This window comes from Delphinapterus leucas, chromosome 11 (assembly GCF_059928025.1).
Source record: "Delphinapterus leucas isolate spDelLeu-1000000601 "Yukka" chromosome 11, BTC_Dleu_Yukka2, whole genome shotgun sequence".
Lineage (NCBI taxonomy): Eukaryota > Metazoa > Chordata > Mammalia > Artiodactyla > Monodontidae > Delphinapterus > Delphinapterus leucas.
In genome coordinates this window covers 82,223,683-82,242,036 of record NC_143139.1, presented here as the reverse complement: position 1 = coordinate 82,242,036, position 18,354 = coordinate 82,223,683, and the positions used below count along the sequence as shown (strand labels likewise).

General features: G+C 39.5%; 1 protein-coding gene across 1 annotated transcript in view; it reads right to left on the bottom strand.

Moving 5' to 3' along the window:
- Nucleotides 1-1,990: 1,990 nt before the first annotated feature.
- ANO4 (anoctamin 4) overlaps nucleotides 1,991-18,354 on the bottom strand; it is a 202,647-nt gene continuing 186,283 nt past the window's right edge. The window contains exons 24-25 of the mRNA XM_022600027.3: nucleotides 4,097-4,202; nucleotides 1,991-2,571 (exon numbers count right to left, since the gene is read on the bottom strand). Coding sequence (XP_022455735.2) covers nucleotides 2,380-2,571; nucleotides 4,097-4,202 — 298 coding nt within the window. The 3' untranslated portion in view covers nucleotides 1,991-2,379. The remainder of the gene's footprint in view (nucleotides 2,572-4,096; nucleotides 4,203-18,354) is intronic.

Here is an 18,354-nt window from a genome sequence, read left to right as displayed (position 1 = left end):
AAAAAAAAAAAGGTATTAAAATCCGAAGTACACATGATGGCTTAAAGGACATTATGTACAATGGTCTGTACTTAGTGTGAATCAAAGGCATTCGAAGAATCTGTAACCCCGAACCAGGTCAGGTATGGTATAAACATTGCTGTGCCTGCTTTACAGATGAACAGACAGAGTCAGAAAGGCAGTCTGAAGGAAGGTGACTTCCTGCCAACTGTTGGGAAAATAGAGACAGACAAAGACTATGCTTTCAAGCAAAATGCACAGATGTTGTCTTTGGGGAGTAACCAACCCAAAATGCTGAGGCTAGAAGGAACTCTCAAGTGTGAAGGGCCCTGTAGCCCAGCACAGCCCCGAGGTGAGGATAGTCTACCGTGGCACGCTGGTCTCTGGGCACTGGAGCAGTTCTCTTCACTAATAATGTGTGCCTCCTACCCCAACTCAAGCCGTCCGATAGTCAGCCTTTCTCCTCTGAAAGCTGACCAGAGCCAGAGAAAAGGTGGTCAGAATGGGTGCAGGGGGCCAGGGGCTTGGAGCAAATGACAGAATCCCAGAAGGTTAAAGCCAGATAGGCTCTTAAAGTATTGTTTAGTCCAACTCCTTTTCTCTTGAAGATGTGGACACCGAATCCACGGGAATGCTCCACCCCAGGTCATACAGATAGAGAACGGACAGCCAGATCTAGATCCGCTGGACTACAGTGCAACGCTTAACAGCAGTGCAAATCCGATATAGTATTTGATAGCATTTTGTTTTGTAAATGTCTCACACTCATAACCTTATATGAGCTGCAAATTAGTTCCACCCAATAAGCAGGCTCAGAAAAATTAAGTAATTTTCCTGAACTCATATAGCCAAATGGCCGATCTGGAAAATGGCAAAATTACTAAGTAGCAAAACATTTCTTGCCTTTAGTGAAGCCAAGGCCTACTTTGGAATTGAGGGCAGAACCAGTTCAACATCTGTATACTATTATATTATCCCTGTGGCCTGGGGTCTAGGTGATATCCTCCAAGTCCACCCTCATACCCAACTCACAATAACCTCCTGGACTCTTAATGCAGGATAAAACTTCACTAATTTTAACAACAAACATCTCTGTAGATATCTGCTCTATTGTAACCTATATGAAAAGTGAAAAACATACATTTTTTCCTGTATATCTCATTTTTCTTTTGGAGGCCAAATTTTGGAAAACCTTTCAAAGTTAGTCTCCAAACAAGTGGAGAGAGAGGAATGAAGGCAAGGAAGGCAAAAGAAATGCTGGAATACTAGATTCACAGAGTATAAAAACTGAGGGCTCATCTTATCACTGAAGAAACTGAGGCACAGAGAAGTTAAGTGACTTGTCCAAGGACACACAGATAGTAATTGCCTTGCCAGAGAGAAGGTTTCAGAAGAACTTTCTGATATGTGGGAACATCATGAAAGTTTCTTACAGTGTTTTTAAGCATAATGCACCCAACCTTTATTCATTAAATGTGCATTTAATGGGTGCCATGTACTTACCGCTGTGCTAACCAGCTGGAAGAATAAATTATAGTCCCTAGAGACTTTCCTAAAGATGCTTACAGCTGTGCTGGGGAAGCCTAATAACTATTTGAAAACCACAAATTAACAACACATATCAATATCTGTCAGTACATGTGGTCCTGATGCAGTAACCAGAGGTGTTTATCTGTCAGTACATGTGGTCCTGATGCAGTAACCAGAGGTGTTTATCTGTCAGTACATGTGGTCCTGATGCAGTAACCAGAGGTGTTTATCTGTCAGTACATGTGGTCCTGATGCAGTAACCAGAGGTGTTTATCTGTCAGTACATGTGGTCCTGATGCAGTAACCAGAGGTGTTTATCTGTCAGTACATGTGGTCCTGATGCAGTAACCAGAGGTGTTTATAAAGAGTAAGTCTCAGTGGGCTGATGAGTCTGAGGAAAGCTTAGCGGGTGTGGCCTGATATGGATCAGCCTGGGAGGAAACAATACATGGGTGACGGAAGGAAGGCCATCTTGGGTGAGATGAAAAAGTGACTTTAATATCCCCATGGTAACATGCCCCTTCTTTCTGATGAAAGAGAATAGCCAGGCTAGAGTGGAAGGGGGAGGAGGGTTTATTTCAGGGGCCACCTAGGCCAACTCATGAAGACCTTGGCTGCCAGGCCAGAGTGTGACACGGAGACAGAGAAGAGTTGCAGGAGTTGTGTGCAAAGGGAAGGTTAAGTTAAATGTGCAATTTTAGTAAGAGACAAGCTGGTTTTGAAAGCTTCTAGAGGATTTATTTGCACCCCTATCAGGAGAACAATGGCAAGCTTTGATTCAGGGAGTTGAAAGCGCCCCTCCCAGCCAAGGAGAGGTCTCAGACTGTGAAACACTTCTCACCGACCTGGTCACGGCCACTCATTGTGGTGTGCTTTTCCATTTTTCTTCCTCTCTTTTCGTTCCTTCTGAAGACGCTCCAGTTCTGCTTCATACATCATCTCCTGAATCAAGTACTTCTCTCTTCTCATTCGATCCCTTAGATCTTTTGGGAGGTCCGGGATCAGATATGAAATGAGGTGTTTTATACAAAACACGAGGTGCTAAAAACACAGGGGAGAATACAACAGAGTCAGGTTTACTGTGCAGCCTTAGCGGAAAGAGCGCTGGGAGCTGGTCGAGAACAGGGATGTGGAGCCTCTGGTGTGTCTGGGGAGTGGAATAAGGCCAGGGGGTGGGTGTGAGAGGAAACAGAGTCACAGGGATAGGTGAGGACTGAACTTGGTGTAATGGCACCATACAGGAAATGAGAAGAGGACTCAGGAAAGAAGGCGGAGAAGCAAAGGCCAGAAAATGCAAAGGAGAGCCAGAAGAATATACTGCGGAATCAGAAAGCCCAGGTTTGAATTCCAGCTCTACTTTTACCACTTAAGAGCTATCTGTTTACCTGAGGATAAGTCACTCTGAGCCTCAGTTCCCTCATCCACAAAATGGGTGTATTATGAAAATTTTAAGAAAATATTTTGAAATGCTTCACAGATTGTGAAATACGTTATTGCAGTGGTCTGGAACCAAAACCACAAAATCTCCGAGGTATGCCTGAATAGGAAACTTCTAGTCTGAGCCAAGAGGCAGCCTTTACTTGTATTAATCTGGCTTTAATATAAGTATGTAACAAGAGAGATGAAAGTTCCATTTATGGGTATAGTTATGGGAATGCAAACTATTTTTAGTAGCACTTTTCTTAAAGACTAAAAGAAAATAGATGGTGTATTTTTATTGACACATAATACAGGCAATTACTAGGTAGATTATACTTTATAAGTAACGTCACGATGATGCATAACCAGAGGCTACCACTTGTAACACTCAGTTCAGTGTTTTCCAAACATTGTCCTTAAACATCAGAAGCATCTTGGAGGGCTGTGAAAAACAAATTGCAGACATAATGTATCAGAATCTCTGGGCGTGGGGATGGAAAAACTGCAATTTTCCTGAATTTTAAGAACAGCAGCCCTAGAATATTAAACTTAGGACCAATGGGACTTCCCTGGTGGTCCAGTGGTAAAGAATCCACCTTCCAATGCAGGGAACACGGGTTCGATCCCTGGCTGGGGAACTAAGATCCCACATGCCATGGGGCAACTAATCCTGTAGGCCACAACTACTGAGCTCGCACACCTCAACTAGAGAGCCAGCGTGCCACAAACTACAGAGCTCATGTGCTCTGGAGCCTGTGTGCCAGAACTAGAGAGAAGCCCGTGCACAGCAACGAAGAGCCCGCACACCTCAACAAAAGATCCCGCATGCCTCAACAAAGATCCTGCGTGCCACAACTAAGACCAGACGCAGCCATAAAAATAAAATAAATAAAATTTAAAAATAAATTTAGGACCAATGATTCCTGACTTATTCTTTAACAGTCAACCCTGGACTTTCAAATATTTCTTAGAAAATTCAAGTACTTTAAGGAGAAGAAAAAGAAGAGAAAGGGATTACATAGTATTACTTATCCTGCTTCTGGACGTAAATAATCATATTGGAAGTTCTCATAACTTACATTCATTCATTACTTCGAGTTACTTCATTATGTCAAAGGAAATAAAGGAGTTGGTTGAGAAAACTTACCTCGAACACAATGATAAAAGCCAGTCGGGCTGCTAAGACATGCCAGAACTGCAGTGTGTAGCCATAGGGCACCAGTGAATGAGGAGGGTCACGGTAGTCTCGGTATCTATAAACACACAGGAGAGTGTTACATTCCAAATTATGATTTTCCTGACTCCCAAATCTCTTCCATCCCCACTATGTAGTCCTCATTCACGGGAGAAAAGTATACAAAGTTTCTGTATACTAGACATCTGTTGTTTTGCTTGTCCAGCATCTCTTCTGGTAAAAGAATCTCTCTTCTTCTCTGAAGAATTATCCGTGTGGGCTGGGCAGAGTTCTCCCCAGGTCGTCGCTGACCCCAGCTCAGAAGATGAGCCAGACCTGATCAGTAAGACTCATCACCAGATCTTCTGCTAGAATGATTACTTAGTGAATTATCATGAAGCCCACAGAAGGTAAAAGCCTGGAGCTTCTGGTGGGCATCACAAACTGTGTGAAGTGAGCCTGCTTGAGAATGCAGTCAGTAGAACAAAAGCAGAGCCAGCAGAAAGGTGGTCTCTTGCTGACACTGCTGGAGACTTGGGATCTAGTCATTACTAACGTAATATCACCCCTCCAACCTGCTGGTTACCTGAACCAGTGAATTTCTTTTTAAGTCAGTTTATACTGGATTTCTGCCACTTGCCATTAGAGTCCTTCCTAAAATATGCTCCAACTGTAACTTCTGAGTAAGCATCAACTTCCACAGATGTCTGTTATCTACTAGGTGCCAAGCACTAGCCTAGGAACTTAGATCCATGAGACTCCATTTTATCCTTACCGTATCATTACTATTCTCAGGTGGGAAGACTGAGAAGTGACTCTCAGCGTCATACAGTGTTCATGTGTTTTGAATGTTCTTTTCATTCGCTCCAGAAATGTGAGAAGATATGGAAATACTGGTTATTACAACAGTTCTGTGTAGACATACTAAATTTCCCTTGTCCGAATAAAAACTATGATTGTCCAGGCACCTAACCTTAAGGTCGGAACTAATTTGCATATGAGGATACAGGATAATTTCTATGCAGAGCATCCTTGAAAATATCAAGGACTACAAAAATATGAGCTGTGACCATTATCATCATCAATAACATCATCTTAATTATTATTAGTGTCTATGGAATATAATAGTAACGTATCATGATTATTTTGCCAGTAACGTGATATTTATGCTGAGTACTTGGTGCTGAAATTAAGAATGAACCTGTTTTTCTTTGTCTGACTTACTTCACTAAGCATAATACCCTTCAGGTCCATCCATGTTGTTGCAAATGGCAAAATTTAATTCTTTTTTATGGCTGAGTAATATTCCATTGCGTGTGTGTATATACACATATATCTATATATCACATTTCCTTTATCCATCCATTGATGGATACTTAGATTGCTTCTATACTTTGGCTATTGTAAATAATGCTGCTATGAACATTGGGATGCATATATCTTTTCTAATTAGTGTTTTCATTTTCTTCGGATATATACCCATATGCTTAGTGAAGTAGGTCAGACAAAGGCAAATACTGTATGTTTCTGCTTATATGTGGAATCTAAAAAGTAAAACAAATAAATGAATGTAACAAAATAGACTCATAGATACAGAGAACAAACTAGTGGTTACCTGTGGCGAGAGGACTGGGGGGAGGGCCAAGATAGGGGAAGGGATTAAGAGGTACAAACTACTAGGTATAAAATAAATAATATACAAAGATGTAACATACTGCACAGGGATTATTACCAATATTTTATAATAACTTTAATTGGAGTATAATCTATGAAGATACCAAATCACTATGTTGTACACCTGAAACTAATACAAAGTTGTAAATCAACCATACTTAAAAAAAAAAGTGAATGTTAGTGCCTTCAAACTGTTGGTTCTCCCTATGATGATAAGGATTAGATAATCATTGAAAACACTCATTCTAACATATTGTTACATAATCTGCTCCTGTCACAGGTCCAATAAACAACGCCTGAAATTTCAGGAAGAATAATTTTATTCAGGACTAAAAGTTTGCATAGACTATTCTAACCTTCTTTTACTTTTTGCAGAGCACAGGTAGTCAAGAACCAGGAATTGTGTTTTCCAGTTAAGATAACATGTAATTCCTTTATTTGTCTTTAGCTACCTATATTTCAAATATAGTCCAAGTAAATATTCTAGAAGGAAAAGGAACAATATGCTTTTTATTATATACACGTGGTTAATTATCAGACAACAGTATACATAAAAGGAGGGAACCTGAATTGCTTCAAGAGTCACCATCATTGGGGCTTCCCTGGTGGCAGAGTGGTTAAGAATCTGCCTGCCAATGCAGGGGACATGGGTTCAAGCCCTGGTCTGGGAAGATCCCACATGCTGCGGAGCAACTAAAGGCCCATGTGCCACAACTACTGAGCCTGTGCTCTAGAGCCGGTGAGCCACAACTACTGAAGCCGACGCACCTAGAGCCCGTGCTCCGCAACAAGAGAAGCCACCGCAATGAGAAGCCTGTGTACTGCAATGAAGAGTAGCCCCTGCTCGCCCCAGCTAGAGAAAGACCACATGCAGCAACGAAGACCCAACACAGCCAAAAATAAAAACAAATTAATTAATTAATTTAAAAAAAAAGAGTCACCATCATTGACTCCTTAACCTTTCTACACAATAGTGTTCATTAGAAAAGGGAAGTTCTTTTCAGGACCCACTGGTCCCTTTCCTATTTATGCTCTTCTCTGCTTTGACCTTTGCCCTTTGTTTTGCCTGCTCCATCTCCTAGCTTCTCAGATCTTGTTTGGCTTTTAATTTGAAGAATTTTGACAAATCTCTTCCTCCTCAGATACCTTCTAAATTCACTGGGTGGAAAATCATAGTTTTTCCTTGATCTTGCAGACCATTTTCCTTGACCATTTCCAAAAAATACGATTCAGATGTGTCGTTCTTAAAATTCATGCTGTAAACTCATAGCAAATAAATGAATTCCTTTATTCAGCATAGCTGAATAAACTAGTATACATCAAATATAAACAGCCATTAAATTTAAGTATGAAAACTAGAAAGTTGAAACACTTTTATCACTCAATGAGAGTAGATTATCAAACACAATGACCATTTGTAAAACTGTACACATGCGATATGCAAAAGGTAAAGGGTTTTAAGTGGTGGTTTTAAATGTTAATTTATGTTTTTTTAGTATTTTAAAAATATTCTTTACATGTGCTTTTTAATATTTAGGAAACACATACTCATGGCTATGGTAAGTTGGCAACATTTTAGATAATTTCTACATAGGGATCAGGTTGTTGAGAATATGCATCTATTTGTTCAGCCTGTGTGTCATATACATCCATTTGTGATCTGTCACAGAGTTCTGCTAACCTGTACTCAGAGGAACACAACGCATCTACATTGGCACTTAGGTTCTGAGAACGAGAATCAGAAGTTGTGAAATTCTTAGGAAGTTTGTTTTCAGAAGCAGCAGGTTTCTGGCTTCCTACTCTCTTAAGCCATTGTACCATAAAGTCAAGTTTCTCTCTGGAAAATTTCTTACTGCTACCCTAAGGGAATTAAAACTCAGTGGTGCTAATGAGTTTGTCATTTGCTTTGCCGCTGGCAGCTGTCTCCAGAATTATGTGCTGGAAAGTATACTGGAACCATGTTTGGAGTTTGCCTGACTAATAACGATCTTGGGTAATTCACGAAGCGCCGCTGGACATCACTTTTCCTTATCAACAAACTTAGGGTGTGTCCCACCCTGCTCTAAAATTTTGGACTCACTCTTTTCTTCTGCGAGAAGTTGCAGATGACTGTTGTAAGTGGAGCTCTCAGTTCACACTGCAGTCTACCCCTGGTCTCTTGGCCTTTTCCACTCAGCAGCGGTTTTGGCGAGGGCCGTGCTCAGATGTCATCTGTATCCCGTGTTTCTGTTTTTGATGCAGTCTAATTTTTTTGCAAAATAATCAGCTGCATGTTCTCTGGCACTTGTACGAAGAAAACACTTCCCTGCCCTTCTGTAGAAACAGCCAGGACACCAAGCCTTACGATAATCAATCAGTTTCACTCTTCTGGTCTTTTAGCCTAGTATCTCCCAAGATACAATGTGGCCCAGTGGTGTTAATGTTGGGAGGAATTTTCCAAGTGAGTCAGAACTGTTTTCAGAAAGTAAAACTTTAAATTTCCTGGCTTCAATTTTACATGTGGGAAAGGCGGGGTGTTCCCTTTCGGCGTAAGTTAGTGAATTCTCTATAGCTGCTTTTATTTCTCAGGAAATGGATGATTGGCTTGCGAACATTATTTTTCTAGCACCAGGTATATTCTAGCACCAGTTAATTCATTCCCATTTTTTTAAACTGTGAAAATAAAAGCATATGTACATTTCAAAGAATGAGAAGTGAACCTCATCCAAGTTAAGCCACAGAACACGGTCAGTGGCTTAGAACATGCCTCACTGGCAAAGCCAGACACCCCGAGAGGTGATGACTATTGTAATTTTCTGCTTCTCTTTATAATTATGCTACTTATGCAAGTGTTCCTAAATAAAACAGTGCTTGGTTTTATCTGCTTTGAATTCTATATAAATGGAATCATACTGTATGTTTTATTTTGTGAGTACATTTTTATTGCACAATTTATTTTTGAGTTCTCATTTCTATTCCATTTTCTATTCTTATGTTAAACACCACACTGATATAATTATTATGACTTTATACTATATCTAATGTAAGGTAAATATCCACCTTGTTATTCTTCAAAAATATCTTGACTTTTCTTCATTCTTTGCATTTCTTTATAACATTATTTTGGCCCTCTGTTGCACAAAATTGGACTAATCACAATTCTTAGTTTTTATAACTAATCTTATTGGTCCATTCATGTTCTTCTTTTCTGCAATTTTTATGTATATGTATTTAATAGTTTAATAACATAATGAACGATCATAAATCCTCCATGCAACCCAAGAATTAAACTATTACCGGGAACTTATATCCACCTCTGGGCTCCTCCTTCATCTCATCTCTTTGCTTCCCTTATCCTGAACTTCATTTTTATCATTAACATATTTTTGTTACGTATATTCATTTGTCTGAATATGATATTGTTCAGTTTTGTTTGTCTTGAACTCTCTAGAAAGGATGCTATACAGTACGCAGCCTTCTGAGACTTGCTTTTTTTTTTTTTCTTTTTTTTTTTTAGCATTGTGCTACTGAGATTTATCTGTGCTGTTGCATGTGGCCATTGCTGTACAACAGACGCTAGTATGAATGTATTGTGGTTTTATGTAGTGTATATTTCGATTTATACTCACAAGCTGGTCATTTCTCTATTTCCTTTCAAATTCCCTAACCATGTAAAGCTTTGAAAAACAAAGTGTTAAGTCTACCCAGTTCAGCAAATGCCCTTTGGGTAAAAGTTGGTTGCAGTGCTCTACATAGTACTCTGGATTCTGCTTTTATTTATTATTAAAAAATTTTGTTTTCTTGTGATGAGAACTTTTAAGATCTACTACCTTAGCAACTTTTTAAAAACTGAAGTATAGTCAATTTACAATATCATGTTAGTTTCAGGTTTATAGCACAGCAGTTCAGAATATATATATGTATATTCTTCCTCAGATTTTGTAATAATCCTTATAGGTTATTATGAAATATTGAGTATAGTTCCCCGTGCCATACAGTAGGTCCTTATTGGTTACCTATTTTATATATAGTAGTGAGTATATGTTAATCCCAATCTCCTAATTTATCCCTCCCCCACCCCCCTTTCCCCTTTGGTAACCATAAGTTTGTTTTCTATGTCTGTGAGTCTCTGTTTTGGAAATAAGATCATTTGTATCTTTTTTTTTTTAAGATTCCAAATTTAAATGGTATCATATGATATTTATCTTTCTCTGGCTTACTTCATTTAGTATGATAAGCTGTAGGTCCACCCATGTTGCTGCAAATGGCATTATTTCATTCTTTTTAATGGCTGAGTAATATTCCATTGTATATATGTACCACATCTTCTTTATCCATTCCTCTGTTGATGGACATTTTGGTTGCTTCCATGCCTTGGCGATTGTAAATAGTGCTGCAATGAACACTGGGGTGCGTGTATCTTTCCAAATTATGGTTTTCTCCAGATATATGCCCAGGAGTGTGATTGCAGGATCTATGGTAGCTCTATTTTTAGTTTTTTAAGGAACTTCCATACTGTTCTCAATAGTCACTGTACCAATTTACATTCCCACCAACAGTGTAGGAGAGTTCCCGTTTCTCCATACCCTCTCCAGCATTTATTTATAGACTTTTTGATGATGACCATTCTGACTGGTGTGAGGCAATACCTCATTGTAGTTTTGATTTGAATTCTCTAATAATTAGTGATTTCAAGCATTTTTTCATGTGCCTTTTGGCCATCTATATCTCTTCTTTGGAGAAATGTCTATATCTTCTGTCCATTTTTTTGATTGGGTTGTTTGTTTTTTTGATATAGAACTCTATGAGCTGTTTGTATAGTTTGGAAGTTAATCCCTTGTCAGTAGCATCATTTGCAAATATTTTCTCCCGTTCGTAGGTTGTCTTTTTGTTTTGTTTATGGTTTCCTTTGCTGTGCAAAAGCTTTGAAGTTTCATTAGGTTCCACTTGTTTATTTTTGTTTTTATTTCCATTTCTCTAGGAGGTGGGTCAAAAACGATCTTGCTGTGATTTATGTCATAGTGTTCTGCCTATATTTTCCTCTAAGATTTTGATAGTTTCTGGCCTTACATTTAGGTCTTTAATCCATTTTGAGCTTATTTTTGTGTATGGTGTTAGGGAGTGATCTAATCTCATACTTTTATATGTACCTGTCCAGTTTTCCCAGCACCACTTATTGAAGAGGCTGTCCTTTCTCCACTGTACATTCCTGCCTCCTTTATCAAAGATAAGGTGACCATATGTGCGTGGGTTTATCTCTGGGCTTACTATCCTGTTCCATTGATCTGTATTTCTGTTTTTGTACCATACTGTCTTGATTACTGTAGCTTTGTAGTATAGTCTGAAGTCAGGGAGCCTGATTCCTCTAGCTCCGTTTTTCGTTCTCAAGATTGCTTTGGCTATTCGGGGTCTTCTGTGTTTCCATACAAATTGTGAATTATTTTTTTCTAGTTCTGAGAAAAATGCCAGCGGTAGTTTGATAGGGATTGCATTGAATCTGTAGATTGCTTTGGGTAGTAGAGTCATTTTCACAATGTTGGTTCTTCCAATCCAAGAACATGGTATATCTCTCCATCTATTTGTATCATCTTGAATTTCTTTCATCAGTGTTTTATAATTTTCTGCATACAGGTCTTTTGTCTCCTTAGGTAGGTTTATTCCTAGATATTTTATTCTTTTTGTTGCAGTGGTAAATGGGAGTGTTTTCTTGATTTCACTTTCATATTTTTCATCATTAGTATATAGGAATGCCAGAGACTTCTGAGCATTAATTTTGTATCCTGCTACTTTACCAAATTCATTGATTAGCTCTAGTAGCTTTCTGGTAGCACCTTTAGGATTCTCTATGTATAGTATCATGTCATCTGCAAACAGTGACAGCTTTACTTCTTCCCGAGTTGGATTCCTTTTATTTCCTTTTCTTCTCTGATTGCTGTGGCTAAAACTTCCAAAACTATGTTGAATAAGACTGGTGAGAGTGGGCAACCTTGTCTTGTTCCTGATCTTAGTGGGAATGTTTTCAGTTTTTCACCATTGAGGATGATGTTGGCTGTGGGTTTGTCATATATGGCCTCTATTATGTTGAAGAAAGTTTCCTCTATGCCTTCTTTCTGCAGGGTTTTTTTCACAAATGGGTGTTGAATTTTGTCGAAAGCTTTCTCTGCATCTATTGAGATGATCATATGGTTTTTCTCCTTCAATTTGTTAATATGGTGTATCACACTGATTGATTTGCATATATTGAAGAATCCTTGCATTCCTGGAATAAACCCCACTTGATCATGGTGTATGATCCTTTTAATGTGCTGTTGGATTCTGTTTGCTATTATTTTGTTGAGGATTTTTGCATCTATGTTCATCAGTGATATTGGCCTGTAGTTTTCTTTCTTTGTGACATCCTTGTCTGGTTTTGGTATCAGGGTGATGGTGGCCTTGTAGAATGAGTTTGGGTGTGTTCCTCCCTCTGCTATATTTTCGAAGAGTTTGAGAAGGATAGGTGTTAGCTCTTCTCTAAATGTTTGATGGAATTCGCCTGTGAATCCATCTGGTCCTGGGCTTTTCTTTGTTGGAAGATTTTTAATCACAATTTCAATTTCAGTGCTTGTGATTGGTTTGTTCATATCTTCTATTTCTTCCTGATTCAGCCGTGGCATGTTGTGCATTTCTAAGAATTTGTCCATTTCTTTCAGGTTGTCCATTTTATTGGCATAGAGTTGCTTGTAGTAATCTCTCATGATCTTTTGTATTTCTGCAGTGTCAGTTGTTACTTCTCCTTTTTCATTTCTAATTCTATTGATTTGAGTCTTCTCCATTTTCTTCTTGATGAGTCTTGATGATAAAGCATTAGGTTTATTAATTTTGTTTATCTTCTCAACGAACCAGCTTTTAGTTTTATTGATCTTTGCTATCGTTTCCTTCATTTCTTTTTCATTTATTTCTCATCTGACCTTTTATGATTTCTTTCCTTCTGCTAACTTTGGAGTTGTTTTGTTCTTCTCTCTCTAATTGCTTTAGGTGCAAGGTTAGGTTGTTTATTCGAGATGTTTCCTGTTTCTTAAGGTAGGATTGTATTGCTATAAACTTCCTTCTTAGAACTGCTTTTGCTGCATCCCATCAGTTTTGGGTCGGCGTGTCTCCATTGTCATTTGTTTCTAGGTATTTTTTGATTTCCTCTTTGATTTCTTCAGTGATCACTTCGTTATTAAGTAATGTATTGTGTGTTTGTATTTTTTACAGATCTTTTCCTGTAATTGATATCTAGTCTCATAGCATTGTGGTCGGAAAAGATACTTGATACAATTTCAATTTTCTTAAATTTACCAAGGCTTGATTTGTGACCCAAGATATGATCTATCCTAGAGAATTTTCCATGAGCACTTGAGAAAAATGTGTTTTTTGTTGTTTTTGGATGGAATGTCCTATAAATATCAATTAAGTCCATCTTGTTTAATGTATCATTTAAAGCTTGTGTTTCCTTATTTATTTTCATTTTGGATGATCTGTCCATTGGTGAAAGTGGGGTGTTAAATTCCCCTACTATGAATGTGTTACTGTCGATTTCCCCTTTTATGGCTGTTAGTATTTGCCTTATGTATTGAGGTGCTCCTATGTTGGGTGCATAAATATTTACAATTGTTATATCCTCTTCTTGGATCGTTCCCTTGATCATTATGTAGTGTCCTTCTTTGCCTCTTCTAATAGTCTTTATTTTAAAGTCTATTTTGTCTGATATGAGAATTGCTACTCCAGCTTTCTTTTGGTTTCCATTTGCATGGAATATCTTTTTCCATCCCCTTACTTTCAGTCTGTATGTGTCTCTAGGTCTGAAGTGGGTCTCTTGGAGACAGCATATATATGGGTCTTGTTTTTGTATCCATTCAGCCAGTCTGTGTCTTTTGGTGGGAGCATTTAATCCATTTACATTTAAGGTAATTATTGACATGTATGTTACTATTCCCATTTTCTTAATTGTTTTGCGTTTGTTATTGTAGGTCTTTTCCTTCTCTTGTGTTTCTTGCCTAGAGAAGTTCCTTTAGCATTTGTTGTATAGTTGGTTTGGTGGTGCTGAACTCTCTCAGCTTTTGCTTGTCTGTAAAGTTTTTAATTTCTCCATCAAATCTGAATGAGATCCTTGCTGGGTAGAGTAATCTTGGTTGTAGGTTTCTCTCCTTCATCACTTTAAATATGTCTTGCCAGTCCCTTCTGGCTTGCAGAGTTTCTGCTGAAAGATCAGCTGTTAACATTATGGGGATTCCCTTGTGTGTTATTTGTTGTTTTTCCCTTGCTGCTTTTAATATGTTTTCTTTGTAGTTAATTTTTGACAGTTTGATTAATATGTGTCTTCACGTGTTTCTCCTTGGATTTATCTTGTATGGTACTCTCTGTGCTTCCTGGACTTGATTAACTATTTCCTTTCCCATATTAGGGAAGTTTTCAACTATAATCTCTTCAAATATTTTCTCAGTCCCTTTCTTTTACTCTTCTTCTGCAACCCCTATAATTCAAATGTGGGTGCATTTAATATTGTCCCAGAGGTCTCTGAGACTGTCCTCAGTTCTTTTCATTCTTTTTTCTTTATTCTGCTCTGCAGTAGTTATTTCCACTATTTTATCTTCCAGGTCACTTATGCGTTCTTCTGCCTCAGTTATTCTGATATTGATCCCATCTACAGTATTTTTAATTTAATTTATTGTGTTGTTCATCATTGCTTGTTTCATCTTTAGTTCTTCTAGGTCCTTGTTAAATGTTTCTTACATTTTCTCTATTTCCAAGATTTTGGATCATCTTTACTATCATTATTCTGAATTCTTTTCAGGTAGACTGCCTATTTCCTCTTCATTTGTTAGGTCTGGTGGGTTTTCATCTTGCTCCTTCATCTGCTGTGTGTTTTTCTGTCTTCTCATTTTGCTTATCTTACTGTGTTTGGGGTCTCCTTTTTGCAGGCTGCATGTTCATAGTTCCCGTTGTTTTTGGTGTCTGCCCCCAGTGGCTAAAGTTGGTTCAGTGGTTTGTGTAGGCTTCCTGGTGGAGGGGACTAGTGCCTGTGTTCTGGTGGATGAGGCTGGATCTTGTCTTTCTGGTGGGCAGTTCCACGTCTGGTGGTGTGTTTTGGGGTATCTGTGGACTTATGATTTTAGGCAGCCTTTCTGCTAATGGGTGGTGTTGTGTTCCTGTCTTGCTAGTTGTTTGGCATAGGGTGTCCAGCACTGTAGCTTGCTGGTTGTTGAGTGAAGCTGGGTTCTGGTGTTGAGATGGAGATCTCTGGGAGATTTTTGCCGTTTGATATTATGTGGAGCTGGAAGGTTTCTTGTGGACCAGTGTCCTGAAATTGGCTCTCCCACCTCAGAGGCACACACTGACCCCTGGCTGCAACCACAAGAGCCTTTCATCCACACGGCTCAGAATAAAAGGGAGAAAAATTTGAAAGAAAGAAAGCAAAGAAAAGAAAAGAAAGAAAGAAAGAGGATAAAATAAAATAAAGATAAAATAACAAAGTTATTAAAATAAAAATTAAGAAAATTTTTAAAAAGCAAACAAACGTACAAAAAACGGATGGATAGAACCCTAGGACAAATGGTGAAAGCAAAGCTATACAGACAAAATCTCACACAGAAGCATACACATACACACTCAGAAAGAGAGGAAAAGGGGAAAAAAATCATAAATCTTGCTCTGAAAGTCCACCTCCTCAATTTGGGATGATTCATTGTCTATTCATGTATTCCACAGATGCAGGGTACATCAAGTTGATTGTGGAGCTTTAATCCGCTGCTTCTGAGGCTGCTGGGAGAGATTTCCCTTTCTCTTCTTTGTTCGCACAGCTCCCGGGGCTCAGCTTTGGATTTGGCCCCGCCTCTGCGTGTAGGTCACCGGAGGGCGTCTGTTCTTCGCTCAGACAGGACGGGGTTAAAGGCGCAGCTGCTTAGGGGGCTCTGGCTCACTCAGTCCGGTGGGTAGGAGGGGTGTGGCTGCGGCGCGAGCCTGCGGCAGCCGAGGCCAGCGTGATGTTGCACCAGCCTGAGGCGCGCTGTGCGTTCTCCCGGGGAAGTTGTCCCTGGATCCCGGAACCCTGGTAGTGGCGGGCTGCACAGGCTCCCCGGAACGGGGGTGTGGATAGTGACCTGTGCTCGCACACAGGCTTCTTGGTGGCGACAGCAGCAGCCTTAGCATCTCATGCCAGTCTCTGGGGTCCGCACTTTTAGCCGCAGCTCGCGCCCGTCTCTGGAGCTCCTTTAAGCAGCGCTCTTAATCCCCTCTACTCATGCACCAGGAGACAAAGAGGGAAGAAAAAGTCTCTTGCCTCTTCGGCAGGTCCAGACATTTTTCCGGACTCCCTCTCGACTAGCCGTGGTGCACTAACCCCCTGCAGGCTGTGTTCTCGCCGCCAACCCCAGTCCTCTCCCTGCGCTCTGACCGAAGCCCGAGCCTTAGCTCCCAGCCCCGCCTGCCCCGGCGGGGGAGCAGACAAGCCTCTCGGGCTGGTGAGTGCCGGTCTGCACCGATCCTCTGTGCGGGAATCTCTCCGCTTTGCCCTCTGCACCCCTGTTGCTGCGCTCTCTTCCGCAGCTCCGAAGCTTCCTCCCTCTGCCACCCGCAGTCTCCGCCCGCGAAGGGGCTTCCTAGTGTGCGGAAACCTTTCCTCCTTCACAGCTCCCTCACACTGGTGCAGGTCCCGTCCCTATTCTTTTCTCTCTGTTTATGCTTTTTTCTTTTGCCCTACCCAGGTACGTGGGGAGTTTCTTGCCTTTTGGGAGGTCTGATGTCTTCTGCCAGTGTTCAGTATGTGTTCTGTAGGAGTTGTTCCACGTGTAGATGTATTTCTGGTGTATCTGTGAGGAGGAAGGTGATCTCCCGTCTTACTCTTCCGCCATCTTCCCCCTCCTCAAATTTTAAGATTTTTTGTTCTAGTTCTGTAAAAAATGCCATTGGTAATTTGATAGGGATGGCATTGAATCTGTAGATTGATTGCTTTCGGTAGTGTAGCCATTTTCACAATATTGAGTCTTCCAATCCAAGAACATGGTATGTCTCTCCATCTGTTTGTGTCACCTTTAATTTCTTTCATCAGTGTCTTATTGTTTTCTGAGTAGATGTCTTTTACCTCCTAAGGTAGGTTTATTCCTAGGTGTTTTATTCTTTTTGTTGCAGTGGTGAATGGGATTCTTTCCTTAATTTCTCTTTCTGATCTTTCGTTGTTAGTGTATAGGAATGCAAGAGATTTCGGTGGATTACTTTCACATCCTGCAACTTTACCAAATTCATTGATTAGCTCTAGTAGTTTTCTGATGGCATATTTAGGATTTTCTATGTATAGTATCATGTCATCTGCAAACAGTGACAGTTTTACTTCTTTTCCAATTTGGATTCTTTTCTTTCTTTTTCTTCTCTGATTGCTGTGGCTAGGACTTCCAAAACTATCGTGAATAATAGTGGTGAGAGTGGACATCCTTGTCTTGTTCCTGACCTTAGAGGAAATGCTTTCAGTTTTTCACCATTGAGAATGATGTTTGCTGTGGGTTTGTCGTATATGGCCTTTATTATGTTGAGGTAGGTTCCGTCTGTGCCCACTTTCTGGAGAGTTTTTATCATAAATCGGTGTTGAATTTTGTCAAAAGCTTTTTCTGCATCTATTGAGATTATCATATGGTTTTTATTCTTCAATTTGTTAATATGGTGTATCACACTGATTGACTTGCATATACTGAAGACTCCTTGCATCCCTGAGAGAAATCCCACATGATTATGGTGTATGATCCTTTTAATGTGTTGTTGGATTCTGTTTGTTAGTAGTTTGTTGAGGACTTTTGCATGTATATTCATCAGTGGTATTGGTCTGTAATTTTCTTTTTTGTAATATCTTTGTCTGGTGTTGGTATCAGGATAATGGTGTCCTCGTAGAATGAGTTTGGGAATGTTCCTTCCTTGCCATTTTTTGGAAGAGTTTGAGAAGGATGGGTGTTAGCTCTTCTCTAAATGTTTGATAGAATTCAGCTGTGAAGCCATCTGGTCCTGGGCTTTTGTTTGTTGGAAGATTTTTAATCACAGTTTCAATTTCATTACTTGTGATCAGTCTGTTCATATTTTCTGTTTCTTCTTGGTTCAGTCTTAGAAGGTTATACCTTTCTAAGAAATTGTCCATTTCTTCCAGGTTGTCCATTTTTTGGGCATAGAGTTGCTTGTAGTAGTCTCTTGGGATGGTTTGTATTTCTGTGGTGCCTGTTTAACGTCTCCTTTTTCATTTCTAATTTTATTGATTTCAGTCCTCTCCCTCTTTTTCTTGATAAGTCTGGCTAAATGTTTATCAATTTTGTTTATCTTCTCAAAGAACCAGCTTTTAGTATTATTGATCTTTGCTATTGTTTTCTTTGTTTCTGTATCATTTATTTCTGCTCTGATCTTTATGATTTCTTTCCTTCTACTAACTTTGGGTTTTGTTTGTTCTTCTTTCTCTAGTTCCTTTAGATGTAAGGTTAGATTGTTTATTTGAGATTTTTCTTGTTTCTTGAGGTAGGATAGGTAGGATTTTATTGCTATAAACTCCCCTCTTAGAACTGCTTTTGCTGCGTCCCATAGGTTTT